Source organism: Gymnoscopelus braueri, assembly GCF_963280865.1.
Source record: "Gymnoscopelus braueri genome assembly, chromosome: 14".
NCBI lineage: Eukaryota > Metazoa > Chordata > Actinopteri > Myctophiformes > Myctophidae > Gymnoscopelus > Gymnoscopelus braueri.
Genome location: NC_137619.1, coordinates 17897270 through 17923429, shown reverse-complemented (window position 1 = coordinate 17923429; position 26160 = coordinate 17897270). Strand labels below are relative to the sequence as shown.

The window sequence follows — 26160 nt, the reverse complement described above, 5'->3', positions numbered from 1 at the left end:
ATGTATACGCGCATAATTATGCACAATGTCTGTTATAATGCAAAATCTAGTCTCTAGCCACTGGCCAGTTAAAATCGCTTTACTGGTCCTGAGAGAAAATAAAAACTGTAATCTCAACATGCAGGCGGCACTAAAATAATATTTGGAAGTGATTCATGTCCACAGATCCACTTGCATCGGTCACGTCCACTTACCAAGAGTGCCTTCGTAAAGATCCACAATATCTTAGTAGTCCGTTAAGAATGACTTTATGTGAAAAATGTCACCACACACTGCATAATGGCATTGGACGATTGCAATTGCATTGGCTATCAATACTATTGGAAGGTTTTAAACTGAGCCATGTTACAGTGGTGCAATATTGAGCAATTCAACGACAATATACAGGACCACATAACTATGACAAATCAATAGTGACCTTGTTTAAGTGTTTTGCAAGAAATGGGAGGTTTATGTCTAATGTAGGCAATGTCTATGTTATAAAGCACATGCACCATAAACTTGGTCTATGTTTCTAAGACATTTTTATATATGTTCCAAGGGCATCGATATCAATACAGGAGAAATATGCAAATATAGAGGTAAAATAAGAATTTTTACAACACAGACAAAAAGATACATTTGAAGTGACGTGTGTCTATTGGGATTGCATTCACAGGAAAGACACGATTCACTGGCACCTGTAGAAAATGATATCCAATAAGTTATTTCAGTTATTTTCAGACTTACTTTCTCTTACAATTGCAAATGCCAGCAGCAGTCAACAATAAGAAGGTTTTGAAAAGAGTCAGGGAGGAGGAGGGGGAAGGAGATACAGCGGGCGGCTGGAAGACAGGGCATGAGACATGATAAATGCTCACAGACCTGGCTGAAATAGGATCTTTACAAAAACATATTATGTAATTGATTGAAAAGCCACACTTAAAAGAGCGGTAGAGGTAAATAATTGGCAGTGCTGACTGCTGGTAAGAGTAATACTGCCGCCTGTATCTGGCAGGCCCAGATTAATGACTGAACTCACCACTTTGATGGTTTTGCTTTGATCTCCTTTCCCCTTGGCTGCCTTGCCACCTTTGGTCTCCTTTTTGTTGTCGCTTTCAACTGTCATAAACAGGATGCAGAATTAATACATGAGCGCTTGTCTGAGGGGATAAATTAAGCAGCATTTTGACTGGTCGTCAATACTTTTTTCTTTTTCTTTCTGATTCTAACTCCTTGACCTCCACAAACTTCACTTCAAGGATATTTGCATGGCCCATGACATTTTGATGTAATACAATTTTAATCATGGGTAAAATATACCATATGTTGCCCTCTCTGTAGCACAGAACATTAAAAACTAGAGTAACTACTGTGAGTGATGCTTTGGTTCTAAAGGAAACAAATCTGAACCCTAGCATAATTATCAGACGTGGACTTTGCTAGAAACGTGACTTGCTAAGCAGACTGCCACATCCTTGTAATTTCACACAGATACAGAGACAAATAAATAAATCAATATATCTATGGCCTGCTTCTATATTTAAATACTGTACTGTATTTGCAGCTGGATAGCAACAGTACGATATATTGTTTGTATTAGTCCCGCTAGCGGCAATGCTCTAAGGAAGGCTGTATTGATCGGTTGGCTTGTCCGTCTATACGTACGTACGTACGTACGTACGTACGTACGTACGTACGTACGTACGTACGTACGTACGTACGTACGTACGTACATACATACATACATACATACATACATACGTCTGTCCATACATACGTACAGTACGTACGTTTTGAGGTTTGTTGTTCGGGAACAAAGTGGTAGACGTACATACGTCTGTCCGTCTACCACTTTGTTCCCGAACAACAAACCTCAAAAACTTCTGTCAGGATTGCCATGGAATGTTTCGTGCTCCTTCATGAACCACAGACAATGGCCCACTGATTTTTGTCACCCAATGACCTTTCCTCTAGTTCCTCCATTAGGCCACAATAGCCACTGGCACCCAAGATTTCTCAAAATCTAGCGGGAATATTGCCATTGTTTATTGTTTATTAAATGGATCCCCATTAGCTGACGCCGGGGCGACAACTTATCTTCCTGAGGTCCATAGAAGATACATACAATATAAAAACATGAAAATGCATAATATGACATTATACAACATAAGATTAAGAGATATGCAACGCAGAGTGTTAAAAATGAAATGAAACTTGCTGAGCGCATTCATGCTCCCTGAAAGATGAATCCTAACCCATGACTTCTAGCACCACTAACTATCAGGCCAAATTATCCGTTCCACACAAGATATCTCAGCCAATTCCAGGATGAAACATTTTGGTGACCCTATGGCTTTTCCTCTAGCATCACCCTTTGGCAAATTGGGTGTAAGGAGCAGCACTTATTCTGAGGGCTGTTGTTCCATCTTTGCTTGGAGGGAGAAGAAGAAGAAGAAGAATACATGTATAACTAACATACAATAGTTCTGGTCAAATTAGATGTAGTGAGAACAGACACACTAAATAAGTATTTCCTTTTTTTATAGTAAGCTTTAATGTATCCTGTGCATGCATCATGCAGAGTACCGTGTAGAATAACAAATAGCCCTTTCAAAAGTGGTTTCAGACAATATATCTTCTTGACACAATGGTAAACTAGAGATGTCAAAATTATGTTAATGCTGCTTGTAGGTGAGAGACAAATATCTCCTGTTTTTCCCACTTTCCTCCTCATCCATGTGCCTGGTTCAGTCTTTGAAGTCGTTTAATGTTTTGATGTGCGATAGAAGTTATGGTTTGTTTTATTTTTGCCACCGTCAGGAACACACACAAACCCACAGACACACATACACTAACTATAACCTTTGAACACTGACCAGGGTTATGCAAATGTTTCAACCTTTAAAAGGGTAAAACTGTCTGCAACATCAAATACAAAACTCTCCCCTTTCATTCCGTTTACATTCCAAACTATTAAGAACTCCACAGAGGGTGAAGAGGGTCACTGCTGAAAAAAAGACTAATATACAACTTTCAGTGCTCCTGTAGACTGAATAAATGGCCATACACACCAAACACTATAACTTAAACTACAACTATAACTATAAATATATTGTTTTAAAATTATTCTAACTCAAGGGGATGGCAAAGTCCACACCACAACTATAACGACGACAATGGTGAACAATATAGCAGTGGTGGAAAAAGTACTCAAATGTTTTACTTAAGTAAAAGTATCAATACTGCAATGTAGACGTACTCTGTTACTGCAATGTAGACGTAATCTGTTACAAGTACAAGTCTGGAATTAAAAATGTACTTGAGTAAAAGTACAAAAGTATTGGTATCAAAATGTACTTAAAGTACCAAAAGTAAAAGTACTAAAATGTTTGAAAATAGCAGATCTACAAGCTCACAACGCGTCGCGATGCGACACGTTGAGAGCTTGTAGATCTAGGCTATTTCAAATAGCCTAGGTACAAAATAAGGCTTAAGTGGTTTATGTATGTTTTATAATGTAATAATGTGTATCTGCAAAGTAACTAGTTACGAAAGTCTTCAAATAATTGTTGTGGAGTAAAAGTACAATATTTGGCTTCGAGATGTAGTGGAGTAGAAGTAAAAGCATAGACAATTGGAAATACTCCAGGTAAAGTAAAAGTACCTCAAAATTGTACTTAACTCATTCAGTGCCAAAAATATTTCTGGCTATATCACCCCTGTGCCAAGGCCAAAAATACATTGTAAAAAAAAAGTGCTTTGGAGCCGAGATACAGCCTTTTTCAGTAAAAAGTTAAACAAGAAGTGAATGGAGCAGCAAATCTTCAAATCATCATATCTTGGGTTCTGATTATTTTTTGAGTTTTTTTTTTTTTTTTTTTTTTTTTTTTCATGACGTCTCAGACGTCATTGGCACTCTGGGCTTATGAAAAACGTGACGTCTGCGACGTCATTGGCACTTAATGAGTTAAGTACAGTGCAATATAGTCATAGTTAGTGCGTGGTGTGGATACCTCACACTACGCCTACAGACACATTCAGACCTAAGACAACAGAGGGGCACAACAAAACATTTGAAAAGCATAAAAGGAAAGAACCAAGACAAAATACAGGGTTCCCACACATTTTTAACAATGAATTTCAAATCAAAACCTTTCCATAACTTTCCCAAAGTATTTTACCCCATTTCCAGGCCTATAGCAATCATAATGGTGCAATAATGAGGCTATATACACCAGTGTTTTATCAGTGCACCAAAACAGACTCGAGCAAAGGTGTCATGTGACAAACAGAACAGATCTACAAGCTAACAACGTAGCACGGTGCAACATACAAGTCTGGCTGGTATGTTGTAAATATTTTTTGTCACGTGATGTCCTGTATACATTAGGCCACATGTATTTCACGTAATGCTAGACATTGAAATCAATAGCCAAAAACTGTAAATTATATCCAAACATTTTCCAAAACACATGATTCATTCCAAACCTTTTCCAGGCCTGGGAAACTTTTTTTTTTAAAGTTCTAAATATTTCCAGGAATGTCATGACCATGGGAACCCTGCAAATAATATGATAATAATGTAGGCTGAGGAAGTCAAGCACACCACCGTTTAACCAGGTTGGTCATCCTCACCTTCACGCATAAGCATTTCAAATTACATACCTGTCCACTACCACACTACTTCCACCACCCACGCTAAATCCACAGGGACAGGGAAATATCTACCTTAAATGGCCATTTCCTTTCAGCAGAGCGAGTGACAGCGTCCACAGTTGTCTACAGTACATGAGCCTCTGCATGTCAGCTGAACAAATTCTATGTTTTTATGGATGGCCTTCTGGATCTTATAAAGCCTGGCATTAAGGTACTATGGCATTCCACTTCTGAAGGCTTACAGGAGAACAGATGATAAAAAATACAGATTGTTTCTTTTACAATCAATGCAGTTATATGGACTGCTTTCATTTTGAGTGACTGACAAAAGTGTATAGACTTGTTACTGTATATTAACCTGTAGTTGTATTTTGATTTTATTTTGAGTGCATAGCGTATTCTCTGGGATGAAAAAGTATAGTCAGTATATACTGTATTTATTAAGCAGCATTAAATTGTATACATGTATTTGTAATCTGGAATGGACATTTAGAAAAAGAAAAGAAGAAAAAAAGTCCATACAAACTTAGAAGACCATACTGACATCTTTGGCCTATTGACTATGACTGGGACATCCATTATTCCGACCATTAGGTTAGTGTGAGGTTAGGGATAGGGTTAGTTATAATGGGGCCAGTCGGACATGGCACCCTATGACTCATGGTATACTTGCCATTACTACAGATCATTTTCCAAAGTATACTGTAGTTTGTTTGATTTCCGAGATGCATTTTAAAGATTTGAAGATGTACTTCTCAAGTCGATAATGAGGTTGGATCCTGACTCTTATTCAAGTACGTTCAGTACATTTTATGACTAGAAAAACATGAAAATAAAGCCATTAACTGGAAAATCATTAAAAGATTGCTGATTTTGTACGATATATGGCTGAAGCTGCAGATAGATATATTGACATCAGTACGGCTGTTTAAGCAAAAAAAGAGTTGCCACAGTAAGCAAAAAGAGGAGAGGAAAATGACTGGATAACCCTTTACAGTTTACACAATATTAAAACCGGGAAAGTCATTTTAGATTTCACACTTTTTTTTGTTGCATTGGCTATGCAAAAATAGCAGATATACAAGCTCACAGCGAGCTTGTATATCTGTTATTTTTTAAACATCTTGAAAGTGTGAAAACAACTGATTTAGAAGGCATTTGTAGAATCGGCCTCAGGTTTTAATGGGTTAAGGAGGTATTAGTATTCCCAATATTTTTTAGAGCTCGCTTAAAATAATAATAATCATGTTAAACATGTTAGCTTAATATGATGGATGCATGTGGAGCAGCAGTCTCACTGGTTGGGCTTAAGACCTGCCTGTAACATCTCATGGCCACCAGCCAAGCCAGTCGGGATTCTCATTTGCACTTTTCCAATTAACCCATTAAAGACCGGGAACGCATCTGTGTGTCATTTTAAGATTTATTTGGGCTATTCAAAAATAGCAGATATACAAGCTAGATCTGCTATTTATTTTCTTTAATCGTGAAAATATGTGCAAATCTTTGAATATATATATTTTTTATTTTGCCAATTTTATGCTGCCAAATACATACAATTTTGGGTGGTCCTTGACATGAAAAAGGTTTTAAGAACCACTGATATTATAGCAACATAAGTTTTCTTTTTAAAACAGTTAGAGATTTAAAAAGACATTTGTAGAATCCCCAGAACCAAAGATTTGAGTTACAAATGTTAGCTTTAAAAAATATATATATATTCAAAGATTTTCACAAATTTTCACGATTTTTCTAAAATAGCAGATCTACAAGCTCATAGCGCGGCAATAGTCAAAGAAATCTAAAAATGACACCGATTCTTTCCCGGTCTAAATGGGTTAATGAACGAGGAAGAGCTGCACAGTCACTCAGGTCTTTTGTTTTCACAGCTAGTATCTAGTAAGGACATGCGTGTGAATACTGCGGCAAATTAGGTTTGTTGTGTGTGTGTGTGTGTACTTGTGTTTATGTGAAGTAAGTTGATGGCCCAAGCACAGCAGAATTCTGAGTGTTAACTGCACTGAAAGTGTTCTTTCAGTGTTGAATTAACAATCCGGATTAGAGGCTTACATATCGCAGATGTTCAGCCTCTGTAGTTAGGTTCCGTGTGGTAGAATAGCTGGGCTGCGTGACCAAGACCAATGCCCTCTAGCGATGTTTAACGTCTGTGAGCAAAACACTTAATTTAACTCTGAAATGACCATGCCTCTAGAGTGCAGGGTGATTAACTGATGCAGAACAGTGTTTTATCTGAGTTCCACAACAGGCGCTAATGAAAAACAAGGCGCGCAGAACGAGTTGGCCATATCAAATAAAAACGCAATAACAGCCAGTGTTCTTGTGGTGGGTTAACTTGTCCCTTTTCATTAGGCCCACCTTTTATTCTGTACAGCTGTACTGACTCTGCTCCTGTGTGTCAAACATGCCAATAAACAAAAAACAAAAAATAAATGTGAGTGAGTGAGAGAGTGTGAGTGTGAGTGTGAGAGAGAGACACACAGACAGACAGAGGCACCTTTCTCTGGCTCTTCCCTGTGCAGGCGGCTGTGAAGGAATTGCAAGGAGAAGTCTCTGGACACGGAGCTCAGCCCCTCCTCCTGCAGGATGGACAGCGCCTCTAGTGGCAGCTGCAACAGCCTGTTGTCTGCAAGCACTACTAAAGTCTCCCCTGACTCCATGGGAGAGCTCACTACACAGCACAGAGTAGTACACACACACATATATATTTTTATATATACATACATTTATATATAATTGATATACATATACACACACACACACACACACTGTACAGATACCTATGCCATCACTTTGTGTCTGAAAGCCAACTTGTATGGGATGAAATCATGTATGCTGCATGGCCCGGAGAGGGGTAAAGCAGAGCTGCATGTCTGCCTGCAGAGTCCGCCGACCAGGCGGGTAGGAACACAATGCAGACCTAACAGCGACATCCTGATCCATAAGGTACACTGTATAGATAACCCCACCGCCTCGGGGGATACCGAGTATCAGCTGGTTGAAGCGAGGACGTACCTGATAGACCTTTATCAGATCCCACTTTCTCTTCCTTTTCTTTGGGTTTGGGGCGGTCGGCGTCGGATATTGATGGAGTACGGTGCCTGAGAGAGGGAGATAAGGACAGGAGGGAGTGAGGAATCAGTAAGGCTACAGTAGGGGCCCGGCACAAGTAAGTAGGGGAATGGAAGCAATGATCCAAGCCCCAAGAAACACAGGAAGGGGAACCAGGTGAGAGTGAGATTCCCACCGCTTGCCCGGTGTTGGTAGGTAAACAATGTGCTTTGAGACGAACACCCGACTCACCAAGGCTATGAGGCAGATAAACAGACAACGTCAAAGTCCACACGTCACTTCGTTTTACCAGCGGTATATATAGAAGGGCATTCGTACAGTACGTGTGATCAAGCTCAAACAAAAATGTGCACATGCGTATGCATGTGGCAAGCGCACGCATGCACGCACGCACGCACACGCACACACACACACACACACACACACACACACAGCAGTTAAGTCAACTATGCAGTCACCATACAAACCTCTTTTTAGTACAATTTATCTTAAATAAGGTCTTCACTTCAAAGTATCAAATGTTTACACAGCTGCCTCCCTGCAGTCAGGAAAACAACATCCTCCAAATTTCTACAGTTGGACACAACGGGGAGTTTTGCTGACTTATGCAACTCACCTGAAGCAAGAGAAGTCAAACTGCGAGAGAATTGGATGCAGATAGTCCTCCATACCATGCACAATGTCTCTGAAGCCAGTCTCAAGTTTTTCATCTGCCGTGGTTTTCTGGACATGGGAACAAGAAATAGACAACATTCATATTGTGTCAGGCTCAGAGAAGAGGACTTGAGATGGCGATTGTGAGACTTTTTTATGAGGTGTGCAGTGGATAATAATGCTATCAGAGACAAAAAGCATCGGAGGTCTCGGCCAGGACCCACAGTTGGGGGGGTTTGCCGTTCCTGGGAGGCTCCGGGCTTGCCCTCTATACCCATGAGGTTTCTCGTCTCCAGGCTAAAGGTCATAGCACGATCCCGGAGCATCAGCAGAGCCCTGGGGCAGACGGAAACCTTGGCCACCCTGGAGCACCTCAGTGAACCTGTGGCAATAGAGTTCACATAAACACAGACATGCATAATGGCAGACACATATACAGGCCGTGTAATTGGTCCCCCTGAGCAGTGCTGCACCCTCTCCTCCGGTCTGGTTCTCAGGTCTCTCTATATACAGTAGCTCTCTTTCTGTCTACCTCCCTCTCTTTGTCTCTCTCGATAATCTTTTGTTTTCTCCATCCTATCTCTTGGGCTGCACGAGTTGATTTTGGCGGGCTTGTCCCAGGAAACGTAATTTGGAGAGATATATCATACTAATGATTGTTTTTGGGGAGAAGTGGTCTTGTAAAAACTGGCGTTCCCATGTCGGGCCAGTTGCAAAGAGGTCAGAGGGAAACTCCGGGTGCCTTACCATTCTTCACCTCACTTTCTCTCTCCCCTTGCCTTCATTAAATCTTGAACTTTCCATCTGCCTCATGGATAAATGTTACACAAGAATACAAATTTCATTTCATTCCATGTGAATGCTCAAAACAATGCTGTATCTGGCACTGTGTGTCAAATGTCATGTTTGCCTGGAGCTAGGAAAGAAATTAAGCTGTGTAAGAATTACCGATGTGGGGGTTGGGGGTTTTCAGATCTTGGCTTGCTAGCTGGATACTGGATAGGGTGCTGACCACATACTCACTACATATGACTATGATGACTAAAACTAAGACTAAATATATTGACAATTTTGTCAACAAATAAAAACCAGACTAAAATGTTAGTGAGGGACTAGTGGAGAAGAGATCCTGTAGAAAAAAGATAAGTCATTTTATGTTTAGTTGTGCTCTGAAAATAGCCGATCTACAAGCTCACAACGCGTCGCGCTGCGACGCGTTGTGAGCTTGTAGATCGGCTATTTTCAGCATGCACCCAAGTGTAGAATCAGTCATTACGACGCCATCAAGGCACCACCAAAATACATTTTAGTCGACTAAATCAACTGTAGATTTAGTCGACTAAAATCTTATGATATTTAGTCGACTAAAACTAGACAAAAACTAAAACATTTCGGGTGACTAAAATATGACTAAAACTAAATGGAATTTTATTCAAAAGACTGACTAAAACTAACAAAAAATGTGTTGTCAAAATCAACACTGCTATACAGTATGTTGTGTGTCCTTCTCCCTATCTGCCCTCTTATAGTTATATATAGATCATTTAGATCTAAATTGTATTATTAAAAAAGGTGGGACGGCTGAACAATGAAAAACAAGGCTCACTTGTAGCTTGCATAGGCTTCCCTTTAGGAGTGTCGGCCGGCTTGGACTTTTCATAGAAGGCTCCATAAAGCTCAGACCTGAAACACACAGAGCACTTCAATCAAACACACGCACATACACAGAGATTTCACGCATTTATAGAAGGTCTATTAACATATATTCTTAAAGAGTTTTTATTGGGCCCGGACGGCTGCCGTAGCGGTCCGGGCACCTAGGCTGCGGGTTCGAATACCGATCCCGACGTCCTTTGCTGCGTGTCACTTCCCATCTCTCTCTCCCCATTTCCTCTCAGTCTACTGAATACTATCAATAAAGGCGGAAAAAAGCCCCACAAATATATGTAAAATATATTTATAGGTAGATTTATTGATAGAAATGTGACCTGACAGGGATGGGAACTTTAAACACCAACCCCGATTATCCACATTGACCAGGGTCTTCCAGGAGTCTATACTTGATCCCCTCCTTTTTTCCCTCTACAACCAAATCGCTTTACCAAAAATAGCCGATCTACAAATTCACATCAAATTGTGACGCATTGTGAGCTTGTAGATCTGCTATTTTTGCCCAGAATAGGGGTGCTAGGGTTCATATGGGGTAACTGAGGGCAAACCCACTAATGAGAGAACCTGCGTAGCCTAGAATGGAGCTCAGTGGAATACTATAAACTCAGCCTTAAGTCTCAGGTCACCTGGGACTCTGGGGTAAGTTGGACATTTGTGTTTATTCTCAGTTAGGGGGATTTTGTATTACAGCAGTTTGAGCTTTTTTGGAATCACTCCCCATTTTCCGCCTCTTCAGACGCTACCTCAACCCCAGAACATTCCTTGTACTGTCACAGACCACATAGAGTATGTTATGTATGCTATTTAAGACTTAAATAACATGTTTACTTAAATTTCAAGTAGACATTATACTGTTTGCTTGACCACAAAAGCTAAGAACGTTATTTATGTTATAGTTTACCTGGTATCCTAGATACTTTGTAGCACTGAATTGATTTATTTGCACTATTTACTGTAACTGATATATTGCACTTTTACCTTAGCACTAGGTATACTCTTAGTTGCTTGTTTTAGAAGAGAATGCACTTAAGACTTCTGGTGATTAGTAGTTTCCTTGCCTACCTATGTTGAATGCAGTTTCTTTGGATAAAAGCGTCTGCTAAATGACTGTAATGACTTAATGTTGTAATGTAATGTCTTTACTTGACAATTACCCATTATGTGTTGACTAGGGTTCATTCCATTTACTCTGGTCTTGCACTTTGTAAGTCGCTCTTGGATAAGAGTGTTTACTAAATGCTTAAATTGTGTAAAGATGATTTGCTTCTGTATTCCATCCCAGCAACCGATAGTGGAGTCAAACACATTACCCCTCTAGTGGCCCGTCTGCCACACTGCAGGCCTTTCTGCTCCAGAGGTCTTCAACCTAAACCTAATGTGACATGTGACCTGCGGTCATGCACTCAAACACCCTAAGACAGTTGAAGGCAGATGGGGCCACACATCAAAGAGAGAGATAGGGAATAGACAGAGAAGAGTGAGAGAGCCAACAGTAAGACAGCAAGGTCTTACTGTTTGTCATTTTTTATTAGTTTGTATTCTTATTTAATTTTGACTTTTTGTTTTCTATTTCAGTTTATTTTTGACACGTTTTTAAATTGGCTTTGCTAGTAGTTTTTAGATTTTGAAAATGATTAGTTTCAGTTTAGTCTTTATTAGTTTAGTGTTGGCAAGAAAAATAGCAAAAACAGACGATCTACAAGCTCACAACGAGTCACGTTGCGACACGTTGTGAGCTTACTTTTGACAGACTAAGAACTTTTGTTTTGTAAACAGTTACTTTCGTTATTTTCTTTTTTCTTTTTCAAAGCCTACATTACACTTAACTATAATGTTTTGTCAATTGTAGTTTTTGTTATTTGGTTAGGGTATATAACCCTGGGATAGACAGAGTAGAGAGATAGAGCCAGCAGTTAGACAGTACCCATCCTCGGTATGCTGAAGGAGTAGAATCCTCAGGTTGGATGGCAGCTCTCCAAGGATGCTCAGGTGGTTGCTATTAATAGTGATATGGCCATAAACCTGCACAACAGAAAGTCAATACGGATATGAAGGATATGCCTGTGAATGTATAATGCACAAAGCAGGTGTTATCGAAAGCAAGTTCATTTAAGCTTGGTCTATATAGTTCTGTATAGAGTGAAAAAGGAAGAAAAACAGCCCTGAATAAATCATTACGCTAGCCCTTCAAACAGAAGCCTGGGTAACAAAGGTATATCATCCTGATGAAGGTCAGAGACTGGAAAGGTCTGATTTTGACCTTAACCGGTGGGTAGCAGTCGATCTGCAAATTATTGAATCAATTAATAAATACATACACATTTGAAATTTAAATTAAAACATTAAAAAAAAAGATTTACCATTCAGATCACACTTACAATGGCGATACAAAGTATTATTTACCTTGTCTTGAGCTACAAGAATCAAAGGTAATTTTCTATTATAGTGGGATAAAAAAATACAAATACATTTGCACGTTTGGCCTTTTGACACCAGAATCTACTTACTTTACTAATCACACTCAAGAAACCAAAGACATAAAGGGACCAATTCCATATCGTCTTCTTTTTTTTTAAATACATTTTTATCCCACGATTTTGTAACCCAATTTTTACACCCAGTGCCAATTGTCTATGTAATCCTGGGCACTACTCTCCCTCTGCCAACCTAGGGAGGCCAGGGCCAAGCTCATGCCTCCTTCAATGCATGAGAGCCAACTGACCTTCTTGTCACCTGACAGGGGAGAATTTCCCCGGTTGGACGTAGAGCGTGGAAGGAACACGTTATTCCAACCAGTTCCCTTCCCCTCCATCAGGCGCCCCGGCTGGCCAGGGGGAGGCAGTATAGTGACCAGGATTACTGCATGTTTTTGTGAGGGTACCTACCCTAGGAGACACGGGGAGAACATGCAAACTCCACACAAGAGAGGCCCTTTCGCCAACCCCAACTAGGGTATGGGCACTGATGACGCGGAGGAGAGGACACGCCCCCCAGCGCCCACAGCATCCCCTGCGGGAATTGAACCCAGGACCTTCTAGCTGTGAGGCGACAGCGCTACCGTCTGCGCCACCGTGCCCCCTCCATATCGTCTTTGAGAGGTTTCTAGTGAACTGGGTACAGCAGTAGCCATAAATCATGTGCAGAGAGTGGTGGTGGTGGTGGTGTGCACCTTGGTCAGGCTGCTCAGGGCATCCTCCACTCCCTTCAGCATGCTGCTGGGGCCCTTCTCCTCCTGACAGCGGAGCAGGTTCCTCTGGAGGTTGAGCAGAGCAGAGAGCTGGGACGCGCCTGTGTCGACGCAGGCAGAGCTCAGGACCTTGGCTGCCACCGCGGCACTGCGGCAGCTCTGGAGGTTAACGGTGAAAGAGGGAGGACGAATGGAGTCCTTTTAGGACCGGTTTCATGTCAGGGAATTAGGTGATGATATCTCAAAGAATATTATCAAGTGAGTCAGCTGGCAATTACAGATCAATGAGAGAACGGCGTGCAAATAGGGAGTGGCATGATGCACACACATACACAGTCTCTCTCTGCGTGACTGCAACATAAACCACAGCAGAAGGAAGAAAGATTTTGTGTTTGTAATCTGTAAAGCTAAATATTTATCCCTGCACATTTATCCGCGCACATTATCAATACGCTATTCCTGACTCATGTAATGACCTAATTTCGCATCAGGAATAAATCGTAGCTATGTTACGTAATCTTTAAACAGAAACAGGCAGACATGCTGAGACGATCCCAGACTCGGCATACAGTAGTAGTAGTACCTGCAGCAAGGCTAGGTATTGGCCGGCAACAACAGGGTTAAGCTGGCCATGACACTCCAGCATGTTGTGGGAAGCAGCAGCCAGGGTGGAGGAGGGCAGCTTATGTTGGAGACACAAATTGACGGCCTGGGCCAGCGTCTCACTGGCTTGGGCCAACAACAGCTGGGCTTCGTGCTGCCTCCTCTGAGCAATAAAGGGGACATTTAACCACACACACACACACACACACACACACACATGTTGGTGCGCACACAAACACACACACATCATCATTAACTGTGTGTACCATATGAGAACTATGAGCAGCACTTAAAGAGTGACCTTTGTGGTGGGATATGAAGTGAGCCTCTTTCATAGACATTAAATTAGGGCTCAGTCAGGAGGGATGGGTTCAGTTGGTATGGTACCTGCAGATCTGCAGCTTTGGCCTCTGTGCTGCTTGACTCTGTGCCTTTCTGTCTGGCTTCATCCCCCCTCTGTTCGGGAGCGGCTTGAGCCTCGAACCGGGCCTTCTCCTGCAAAACGTTTGGTCCACAACATCACAGTATAATGATCATGATTAGTTTGCAATCCCCTCATGATCACAGGCTGTGGAGACCTGAGCTCCTTGGTTTTTACATTAAATAAGCTGACGTCATCTCTCTAATCACTATAAGCCCCTCGACCATTATTGTCTCCGCCAGGCCTAAAGGCATGGCGAGAGAGTATGTTTTGCCCCCCCGTCCGTCCGTCCGTCCTTCCTTGTGTCCGTGAGCAGCTAATCTCTGCCACCGTTGTCCCGGTCGCTGTGAAACAGCGCACACACACTTCCTGGATGCCACAGCAGAACCTCTGCCCCACATTTTTCAGATCAGCCTGTCATAGCGCCACCATGAGGCCGACTTTTGCAAAACAATTTTTTTTTATATTACTCCAACAGATTTTCTCCAAAAAACACGCAAATCGGTACACAGTATCTCTATAGCCATGTGATCAACACGGATCTGTCCAATTTTCCATATTCCATCCTGATTGGCTAAGATTGGCTTCCAAAGTTTGCAGGATTGGTTCATTTTGAACAAAATGCCTCAAATCATGAACGCAGCATGCACTTTCCGTGCAATTTTCCACGTACATTCCCACTTGGCCCAGGAAGAAATGTCACTTGAAAACTTTCAAATCAGCCTCATGGTGGCGCTATAACAGGCCGATTGACGTTTTTAGCTATAACTGCACTGATCTGCGTGCAACTTTGCATGCACACTCCTTAGAGGCCAAGGAAAAACCTTTGCCCTGCATTTTTCACATATGCCTTTTAGAGCGCCACCAGGAGGCTGAGTTTCGTAAAACACATTTCTTGCTCTTACTCCTTCAGATTCTGTTCAAAAATCACGCAAATCGGTAAACAGTATCTCTATAGTCATGTGTTCAAGATGGACGTGTCCGATATTTCATATTCTATCCTACTTGGCTAACATTGGCTTCTAAAGTTTGCAGGATAGGTCCGTTTTGAACAAAATTCCTCAAATCATGAACGCAGTGTGCGATTTCCATGACATTTTGCACACACATTCCCACTAGGCCGAGGAAGAAATGCCACCCTTTTCACATTGGCCTGTTATAGCGTCACCAGCTGGTCTAATTTAGCAAACCACATTTTTGGAACAAAATGCCTCAAATCATGAATGCAGTGTCCGATTGCCGTGAAAGGCCTAAGAAGAAATGGCACCCTTTTCACATTGGCCTATTATAGCGCCACCAGGAGGCCATAATAACCTACCTGACCTGGCGGAGACTTGTGCTCCGAGGAGCACTTTTTCTAGTTGTCTCTCTTTCCGGGTTGCTTGCATCTGCGCGTATATTGTATATTATGTTTGTGTTGTGCTTATGTGTGTCTATGTGAGGTTATGCGTTGGTTATTTGTGTTGCATACCTGGCTGTGTCTGTCCCAGAGAGCAGAGGGAAGGATGGGGTCCTTCAGTGCAGCCTGCAGCCTCAGGCACTTCCCTGTCAGGGCCAGGCAGCGCGCTCTGGTCTCCACACTGTCCAGGGACGGAAAGCAAGTTGCAGCCAGGTGCCCCATGGTCACCTGTCCCAAAGTCTTGCCTACACACACCCATTCCTGCACAAGGACACATGGTTTAACCCATTATAAAAGTTAAATGTTTTAACAGTTTTTTTCCTTTTTTTTAAACCTATGTTGCTATAATATCAGTGGTTCTCAAACTTTTTCATGTCAAGGACCCCCAAAATGATGTGTATTTGGGCGCGGACCCCACATCTCAAAATATTTTGTTCCAGGGACACCCAGAAGCGAAGATTTGAGTTACAAATATTCGCTTTAAAATATATATATTCAAAGATTTGCAACATTTTTCAAAAATATCAGGTCTACAAGCTTGTAGCACGGCACTTGGTCCCACGCTATGAGCTTGTATATCTGCTATTTTTGAATAGCCAAATAAATCTAAAATGACACATGCGTTCCCGTTCTTAATGGGTTCATGTGGAACTGCTGCAGCATTCCACATGCAAGCAAGCATGTGGATTGATTGATTGATTGATTGATGTACTTTATTTAGTAAGACATGAGAACATCAGTACATGGAAGTACAAATTCACAATACAAGGTCTACTAAACTGGGAGTCTCACTAAGCACTAAGCTTGTTTAAGATGAGATCCCCATGCACACAAATCATGATGTCATATAAGAGACAGACAGATATACACACTACTATACAGAAAGTCATACAATCAGCTTACAGGTTACTGGTATGATAAGTGAAAAAAAATGTACAAAAGAAGAAAAAGAAAAAGGGGGGGGTAGGGGGGGTAGGTTAAGTGTCCCCTGTCTAACTTAGACAGGGGACATTTTCGAATTGCAGCCTCCTGAAGGTGTATCTTTAGGGCAGTTTTGAAGGTGAGTAGGGTTTTACACTCCTCTACTCTTTTCGGTAGGGCATTCCACATTTTTGATGAATAGCATGAGAAAGAGTTCATTCCCTTTGTTGAGACACACCAATGTTGGGAAAAGCATATAAATATATAAACATCTCTGAATTCAAAAGAACACTGACTGATGTTAAGCTCTTGGCTGAAGAGAATCTTATTTCAGCAGCAAATTCCCCCCAAATGTCATAACAACATCAGCAGATTTCTTTCTCATCGTATTGTACAAGTCGCTGCATTATTGAAGACCTGTGGAAATACAGTAACATGATGGAATGAGTACTCAGTAAAATCCTGAGTGTTGATTTAACTACTGTATGGCTTTGGACCCTCTAAACTCTGAGTGAAATTTACACTCAGGATTTTATAGTGTACTGTACTCTTACAATGAGCCTGTATTGATTACGTTCTGGTGACAGAAAGAGAGGGAGAGCGTGAAAGAGAGACAGAATGGAACGATTATGAGCTGCTTCACTATTCATTACTTGGAAGAAAGACACGAGGTGCTTTTTATGTTTTGCGTTGAACACTGTCCCTGCAAGTTCATCTTTCGTAATTCAATGGCCAATTTTCAATTCAAAGCAATTGATGCAAATCGGAGTTTATCCTTTTGTTCCCCAATTTAGTTGTTGTGCTCCCATCTGCACATTGCAAATGTACCACTGTGGGAGGGGATGTCTCAGTTAGGGCCACTGCAGTACGCACATATAAAGTTACAATCTGGATATTTTAATTAACTAATCTGTATGGTAGAGCATTTAGATACAATATAATTAGCACATCTGCAGTTGTTGGAGATAAGTCTACCTACTCTTGCATTGAGAAATTTTGACCCAGGTGTCGGATAGGACAAAGGACAACCAATGGTTTAAAATGTCAACAAAGTTATTTGAAGTAGAGTGCACCCGTAGAGCGCACTGGAATCGACACAAGATACAACGCGATCACTATTGTAGTTCGAAATCATTGCCTCTCTCTATCGTACGAGGGACACAACGGACATAAAAACGTAGGGATTGTAGATTTAAAACCAGCACACACACCAAAAATGAATCCCAGTTTAAATTTCGCAGGCAACCGTCTAACCTGTTCTATGGAGTTGGGGTCAGGTGTGGACCGCGTAAAGTCGTCCAGTACCATCTCAACAGAGGACTTCCGTTTCCGTGCCAGGGTGTGGCTGGTCTGCTCGGCACATAACAGCTCCAGCATGGCGAGGCACAGCTCTGCCAGAGACAGACGCAGACGCTGCAGCTTCCGCCTGGCTGCCAGCGTGATACTAGGACTCTAGCACAGAACAGAAAACACACGCTAGTGTAAGGAAGATACATGGGCAGATGCACGCATATACAAATGTTGTTGTACAAGCACACACTCTTTCACATGCGCTTACATGCAAACATTACTGTGTACTCACAAACATATATGCATGCACAACGCGCACACACCCCACAAGTACACCACACACATACACGCACACATTATGTTCTCACAGACGATAAATACTGAGTGGTCTCAAAGAGGTCTCACAGAAAATACACATTTCTAGAGCGCATGGCACTAATACATTATGAGGATATTTAAAATCAAAAAGGTCTTTTGAAGCGGATATCTCTGATCTTCTGGCAAACCTAGACTAAAGACGTCATAAATATTCATTTTCTGCTTTTCCATTAAATGACAAACTTGAAATTACATTGAATATATATATTATATATATTATATATTATTATATATAAAAAAAAAAGTCTATCATAAAAAATAAAAAAAAGATTATTGAATGAAATTATTTCATTTAACATTCTTAACATTGTATACTGTCAGGCATTTCTTACTGCCTCGTCTCAAAAAGCACTTTGTAACTATAAAAATCTAGTCAATACATGATGCATCCTTACAGGTTCTTTTGGTTACATTTGTACACTGAGGATTTTATTGTGCACTAAACAAGATTCCACATGGATTCACAGCTGGTAGTTTTTCAATCAACGGTTAATTGCTGGTGATTAGATTAATGTTACAATTCAAAATGGCCGCAAGCGCCAGGGCCAGCTAGGCGTTTTCTGGCACAACAGTTCTTGGATCTGCAGTGTAGCTTGGTCAATGAGGAAGGAGAACACGGTCATCTCACCCATCTGTTGCTGGCAAGCTAATAGTTTCTTCATGGACATTGTTAACCCATTCAATCCGGGGACGCATCCGTGTAATTTTAGATTCCTTTGGGCTATTCAAAAATAGCAGATCTACGGGCTCATAGCGCGGCACCGAGTGCCGAGCTATGAGCTTGTAGATCTGCTATTTTTTTTTAAATCATGAAAATGTGTGCAAATATTTGATTCTCTTCTTTTTTAAGCGGACATTTGTAACTCAAATCTTTGCTTCTGGAGGTCCCTGGAACTAAATGTTTTTACAAATGTTCGCTTTAAAAATATATATATTCAACTCTGTGTGGAGTTTGCATGTTCTCTCCGTGCTCCCTAGGGTAGGTACCCTCACAAAAACATGCGGTAATCCTGGTCACTATACTGCCTCCCCCTGGCCAGCCGGGGCGCCTGATGGAGGGGAAAGGAACTGGTTCGAATAACGTGTTCCTTCCACGCGCTACGTCCAACCGGGGAAACTCTCCCCTGTCAGGTGATAAGAAGGTCAGTTGGCTCTCATGCATTGAAGGAGGCATGAGCTCGGCCCTGGCCTCCCTAGGTTGGAAGAGGGAAGGTAGTGCCCAGGATTACATAGACAATTGGCACTGGGTGTAAAAAATAGGGTTACAAAATTGTGGGATAAAAATGTTGTTTAAAAAAAATATATATATATACCGTATATATATTCAAAGATTTTCAAGATTTTTGAATAGCCAAAGAAATCTAAAATGACAGATGCGTTCCCGGATTGAAACGGTTAAACCATGGCTTAAGACCTGGGGCTGGCCAAAATATACACACACGGCGCACGCACAAACACGCTTATGCACTCACGCACACACACACACACGCGCACACACACACACACACTCACGCACACACACACGCGCACACACACGCGAGCACAAAAACAACTAAAAGTACACACAGACAAGAACACCCCCCTAATTTGTCTGATTCGTGACATGAAATGGTGAACACCAGATTTGGAACAGTGATGCTTAACAACCTCAGTGAGGTAGCTTAGTGGAGATTTAGGGAAAGGCAGTATTATTTTCTAGTCCCTAGAAGAGGGGAGAATTGCTTTCACTGCTTCAACCAGCAGACGGCTGACTCAAAACTCTGATGAGCACATGGGGGAGCTGTGGGGTTGGTTGAGTGTGTAAGGGCGGCTGTAGCTGAGTGGGTAAAGACTAAAGAGGCCGCCTGGGAAACAGAAGAAGGTCCCCGGTTTGTGTCCCAGCCTTGGTCTCTACGTGTCAAAGTGGTGTGCCTGCCGCTAAATGTTCCCTGAGGCGCTGCTGCCCCCGTAGCACCCACTGCTCCTGATACTTAAGGGTTAAATGCAGATACCTCATTTCACTGTACGGGCAAATATACAGTGACAAATACCACAACAGACCAAATTACTATCGATATTATTGCTCAGGGACGAGCAAACACGCACTGTAGACCATTGGTTCTCAAAGTGGGGTCCGGGGACCCCCAGGGGTCCTTGAGGGAGCTCCAGGGGGTACCCAGCTAAATGGTAGTTAGGAACCAAAAGGACCCTTATGGGTCTGTAACTCTGAGAGTGTACAAATGGAACCAAATGGACCCGTTAGGGTCCATTTGGTTCCATTTGTACACTCTCAGTTAAATTAACATTGATAATTCAATATAAATTGGGGTCCCAGAGATAGAAATGCCATTAAATGGGAGTCTGTAGCCTAATGCATGTCAAACTGAGGGTCCTTGAAATTTAAATGGTTGAAAATCACTGCTAGAACTGTAAAAATCTTACTCTTATGGGGTCCTTGGCATATCTTTTCAAATGGGGGTCCGTGGACTAATAAGTGTGAATTTGGGGGTCCTTGACATGAAAAAGATGGCCTCTCTACCCACTCAGAAATGGCTGCCCATTTATTGACACGTTATTACATTTTGAATAATGGCATGCAGTATGACTTTTGATCAAATTAATATCCTCTAAAAGAAAGAAAGAATACTTAAATTCATTCAAATAGCAAAGTTGAGTATGACTTAACTATCATGCTGGCGGCTTTGCACCGAAGGGCTGAGGCATACCGTAAGATCAAGGCTGTCATTTCTGACAGCCAGCTATATATGGGCTTTTTTTTTCACAAACAAATCTCCTTTCCCTTTAAATAGGATCACAAAATGTTGCCATCTGCATGCCCTCATCTCCGCCAAGAAGCAAATGTGATTTCCTCTCCAATTAAAAGAAGAGTCTATAAGGCATGGAATGTTTGCTGCTGCTTTCCCCCAACACATGCTTTTTTTGTCCCTATTTTTGGAACCGGTAATTGTCGATCAACACCTAAAGAAAACGTCAGTAGAGCAGTGGTTATTGACAGCTCAAGGCACTAATAAAGGCCCATTATGTTCAATATGTGTACGGATATTTCTCTCTGTTCTCTGCATTCATATCATTCATATTTGTGCACGTATTCTGAAAGCATATGGATCTGAACATTACATATCCACATGATGCAATAGTGCAAAGTATGTGAGCAGTTCTGAATGGATAGGTTACATATACTTATGTACACGTTTAGAACTGAAGTTTAAGTGGGCCTAGGAAGACAACACATATAAATAAGGCTATAGTCCTTCTCACAGCTACCCTCAGTTCAAATCCGACCTGAATCACTTCATTGCTTGTCACCCCCACCCCCCCACCCCCCCACCCAATCCCTCGTTTCCTGTCTCTCTGTTCACTGTCCTGAATTATTAAAGCATAAAATGCCCAAAACCTATAGTGTTCCGATTCTGGGGCGAACAATCAGCGAAAATAGATCTGCAATCTAACAACACGTTGCAACTCAATGCTTGTAGATTGGCTATTTTCAGGGGAGTGATTTGGTGTAGAGGGAAAAAAGGAGGGGGACTCTACAAAGTATACGGGGTTTAAGTGGTTACAAATAAATGAAGGAACAGAAGGATCTCTGACAGATGAAATGTGTAGTTAACCACTTTCAACCTGGCCACCCTTATTTCGGAGAAAATTATGTAATTTTTTTTTTAAATAGCAAAAATAGCCGATATACAAACTGAATTTGTGCCACTCAACACTGGCATACGACAGTGAAGTCACCATCGTTGCCAGGTCTTGGGAGCATGTGTTTGGTGTTTACCTCCGCCCGTGAATTAGCAGGAGCAGGCAGTAGATTCTGGGTGTTAAGCACCACGTGTTCCTGTTCGGAGACGGCAAACTGCATTTGGTAGAAGGCATCCAACAGGTGGCGCCGTTTCCTCTCTATGTTAGCACTGTGCTTGGCCAGGATTCTGAGGAGCAATACATACAAGTCAGTAAGGAGACTGAAGGAGGCTGACAGAGACAAAGTGAAAGAGAAAAGCAAAAAAAAAAGCATGATCAAGTGAGTGATGGCATGCCGTGATATGCCCTGTCCTGTCCACAAGTAAAACGCGCGAACGCTGGAAGCGAACGCAGCTTGAAAATATTGTGTATTTACGGACTTGTAATCCGTGTTATTTCACCGTGATGGGGAGAGAACATTGACATTGTGTGTGTGTGTGTGTGTGTGTGTGTGTGTGTGTGTGTGTGTGTGTGTGTGTGTGTGTGTGTGTGTGTGTGTGTGTGTGTGTGTGTGTGTGTGTGTGTGTGTGTGTGTGTGTGTGTGTGTAGGCTGTTGTGCATTGTAAGCAGAGCATTGTCTAAATTCCTGCACTCTGGCGCACTCAGGTGGCTGCTTACAGGCAGTGCACGCATGTGAGTCACATGAGGGCATGAACACAGACACACAGACACACAACCTGAGCAGGGTTACATAGTAAGCTCCACTTGGTCGGAGGCCTTCGCCGCGCCGCGCCTCCTTCCGCGTTCGCAATAAGTGTGCATTTAACTCAAAAGGGTGAAAGTGAGCCCAGGAGACTCATGCAGGCAGTCTGCGTGAGTCAAACCTTGGTACAATAAATAGACCAAAATCATTTTTAACATTGGTTTGAGCCTGTAAATGGAATGGGTGGATGACTACGGACGGTGTCATCCAGATTGTCAGCCTGATAACTAATTTCATACACACTCTAACAATTCCAACCATAGAAAATGTGTGTAAATGCTTTCTGAAACTGGTTGGAATTGAGTGCAGTACATTTTACAATGTATGTCATAAACAGAGTCTGTTATCTAGAGTGACTTAACATAACTTATATCAACTATTTGATATAAGTGACAGCCCTAGTCCTTCAAAGTGATTCAGAGCACAACGTTACAATAGTAACCAGGCCAGATCCTCTAGGTTATGATCTTCAGCGAATCTACGTACTGATACAATGGACGGGTCCATTTGGTTACATTTGTACACTAGTCAGAGCTACATTAACACGCAGGATTCTACAGTGTACAACATACTAACCTTAGAGCCTGTGCATGCTCCAGATGTGCCTCTGCTGCCTGTTCTCTGTAGCCAAGTCGAATAAACCCACTGGCACACTCTCTGAGGGTGTCACATGTTGACATGAGCCTCTGAACTGTCTGGGTAGAGAGGGCCTCCCCTGGTTCAAGAAGACCACCTGCATGTAACTGTTCCACAGCACCTCTGGAAGACAACATAGCACAGCGGTGACATCTAGAGGCCTGGCTTAGTCATTGCATAACCCATCATCTACAGCAGTGGTTCTCAAACTTTTTCATATCAAGGACCCCCAAATTGACACTTATTAGCCCGCAGACCCCCATTTCAAAAGATATGCCAGGGACCCCCGTAAGAGAAGATTTTTCACCGCTAGCTACCAGTGATTCTCAACCAGGCTTTTATCCAAAGTACCATGAGTGCATACATTTGGCATAGGTGCTCCCTGTGGAGATCAAACCTTGTTAACCACAATGGAAAGAAGTCCCTCGGACTTTTTTTGTGTTACCCTTTTAGCCCAAATGTCAGAGAGACACAGAGAGAGAGACAGAGAGAGACACAGAGAGAGACAGAGACAGAGAGACAGAGAGACAGAGACAGAGAGAGAGAGAGAGAGAGAGAGAGAGAGAAGGGACATTGAACTATACTGTACCTAGTTTCTAGTGACATGATTAGGAATCTGATCGCTGCAGCTCGGTTCGGCCGCAGCTCCAGAGCTGAATTCAGAGTAGTGCAGCCCTGCTTTATGATCTCATCGATCTGAAGAGGAAATTGACGAAGATAACCGTGAAGAATAAGCAGCATTAAACGCATTGCAAATACAGTAAATTGTAAGTCTTGTAAGGCGGTTGCAGACCTTGCCGTGTGCATGATCCTGGCCTCTCTGGCCCACGGTGGCTTTGACCCTGGTGAGAGTGAGGCGGTACCAGAACTCCTCATCCCCGCTGAGTTCTTGGGCCTTCTCCAGCAACAGCAGGGCCTGGGCATGGTTCTGCTCTTCACACGCCAGCCTGGCCAGGCTGAGCAGGGTCCTCGCCACAGCGACCTGATCCCCCAGCTCCTGAATGGCGGGGATTGACCCATTAAGACCGGGGAAAGAATCTGTGTCATGTTTAGATTTCTTTGGCTGATCAAAAATAGCAGATCTACAAGCTTGTAGATCTGCGATTTTTGAAAAAGAAAATCGTGAAAATGTGTGCAAATCTTTGAAAATATATATACATTTTCAAATCAAATCTTTGCTTCTGGGGGTCCCTGGAAAAAAATATTTTGAGATGGGGGGGCTCCGTGGACATTTTTGGGGGTCCTTGACATGAAAAAAAGTTTGAGAACCACTGATATTATAGCAACATAAGTATTTAAATAGAAATAACAGTCAGGATATAGAAGACATTTGTAGAATCCCCCAGAAGCAATAAGATTTGAGCTACAAATGTTCGCTTTAAAAAACATACGGTATTCAAAGATTTGCAAACATTTTTAACGATTTTTCAAAAATAACAGATCTACGAGCTCATAGCGCGGCACTCGGTGCCCCACTATGAGCTTGTAGATCTGCTATTTTTGAATAGCCAAAGAAATCTTAAAATGACACACACAGATACGCTCCCGGTCTTAACACATCCACCGCCAGAGGTTAATCTCATAATGTACTCACCAGTGCCAAGGTGTTTTTGTTGTTTTTTTGTTTTTTTAATGTCGCCATAGATCTTGTTAAAATCCTTAAGATTGAGCGCTACACAGTCTGTTTACATCCGCGAGATCTCCCTGTATCTCCCAGTGAAAACCACGTGTCAAACGGGGCATCCATGTTTGAGTTAGAGCGGATTACGTTAAACAGTGAAATGCGAGGAGAAAAAACTACAGGAAGAGAATTGAGTTTCAGTTTCGTCTGTAGAATGGGAGCGGGCGTGATCGTGAAAACCGGATCCCAAATAATTCTATTTCCTGTCATCAAACCGGAAACGGAAGTGGATCAAAAAAATTCCGAAAGTGCACCCGGACCGCGCATGCGCGAAAAGACCGCAGCCCGTAGGACTACGGGCTCGGCGCTTAACCGTTGGATTTAACGGCCCGTAGAACTACGGGCCCGGCGGTAAAGGTGTTAAAGAGTTAAGTAAGAAGCGGTGCAGTAACTGCTTCATAGACAGGCTAAAATAGAGTAATAAAGCATCAAGAAACCCCACCTCCCTCTAACATACACACAAATCTTACAAATCCATTGCGCTGCATTCCTGAAGATGCAGAGAGAGAGCCTTGTCATCAGATTTCTGAATGATAGATAGATAGATACTAGTGAACAGATACTGTATATCATAGTGTGTGTTTTAAATTAAAACCTGTCTGATAAAGATAGTATATATATATATAACGTAAGGTTCACCACATACTGTTGTTACGTTCCAATCCAGGTCACTTCACAATTTAATGACAAAGAGGTTGTAAATCTGATGTTACGACTAGATTTTCCTTTGGTACTGGTTAGTACATCGGTGGCAGGGTTGTAGGGGTACCTAGGTTACGTTACCTGACTCTAAGGAGTCTAATAAAGGAGATGGAATTCCACTGCTCATGGTGATTAGCAGACTGACTGAGTGGCAGAGGGACAGCTGTTTCATGCATAAGCCTTAGTGGAAAAACGCAACCACAAGTAGTTCGGACATTACCGCAATGTTCTGACTTTTATCCCGTTCTCCTTATTTCCACGTGTGATTCTTACTTTGAGCCTACAGTATGCGAAAATAATACATTATTTCCAAGAAGCAAAGTTTGCTACAGTGGAAATCAATGAAAGCTGATGTGGAAGACTGGAGCAGCAACGCTGCAGAGAAGACGCTCATTTGGACTAGGACGAAAACCAGCACTGCTTTGAAAACCAATACTGATACCATCCC

At 42.0% G+C, this 26160-nt stretch overlaps 1 protein-coding gene across 1 annotated transcript in view; it reads right to left on the bottom strand.

Moving 5' to 3' along the window:
* The window catches only part of cfap46 (cilia and flagella associated protein 46), a gene marked incomplete at its 5' end in the record, with an annotated part of 75397 nt that overhangs the window by 10579 nt on the left and 38658 nt on the right, over window positions 1–26160 (bottom strand). Inside the window, 18 exons of the mRNA XM_080449614.1 lie at window positions 730–824; window positions 1022–1101; window positions 7154–7327; window positions 7672–7757; window positions 8345–8451; window positions 8607–8764; window positions 9989–10065; window positions 11978–12075; window positions 13223–13399; window positions 13824–14006; window positions 14231–14338; window positions 15736–15924; window positions 17159–17161; window positions 17839–18036; window positions 22028–22178; window positions 23270–23452; window positions 23919–24025; window positions 24123–24326. Coding sequence (XP_080305740.1) covers window positions 730–824; window positions 1022–1101; window positions 7154–7327; window positions 7672–7757; window positions 8345–8451; window positions 8607–8764; window positions 9989–10065; window positions 11978–12075; window positions 13223–13399; window positions 13824–14006; window positions 14231–14338; window positions 15736–15924; window positions 17159–17161; window positions 17839–18036; window positions 22028–22178; window positions 23270–23452; window positions 23919–24025; window positions 24123–24326 — 2378 coding nt within the window. The remainder of the gene's footprint in view (window positions 1–729; window positions 825–1021; window positions 1102–7153; window positions 7328–7671; window positions 7758–8344; window positions 8452–8606; window positions 8765–9988; window positions 10066–11977; window positions 12076–13222; window positions 13400–13823; window positions 14007–14230; window positions 14339–15735; window positions 15925–17158; window positions 17162–17838; window positions 18037–22027; window positions 22179–23269; window positions 23453–23918; window positions 24026–24122; window positions 24327–26160) is intronic.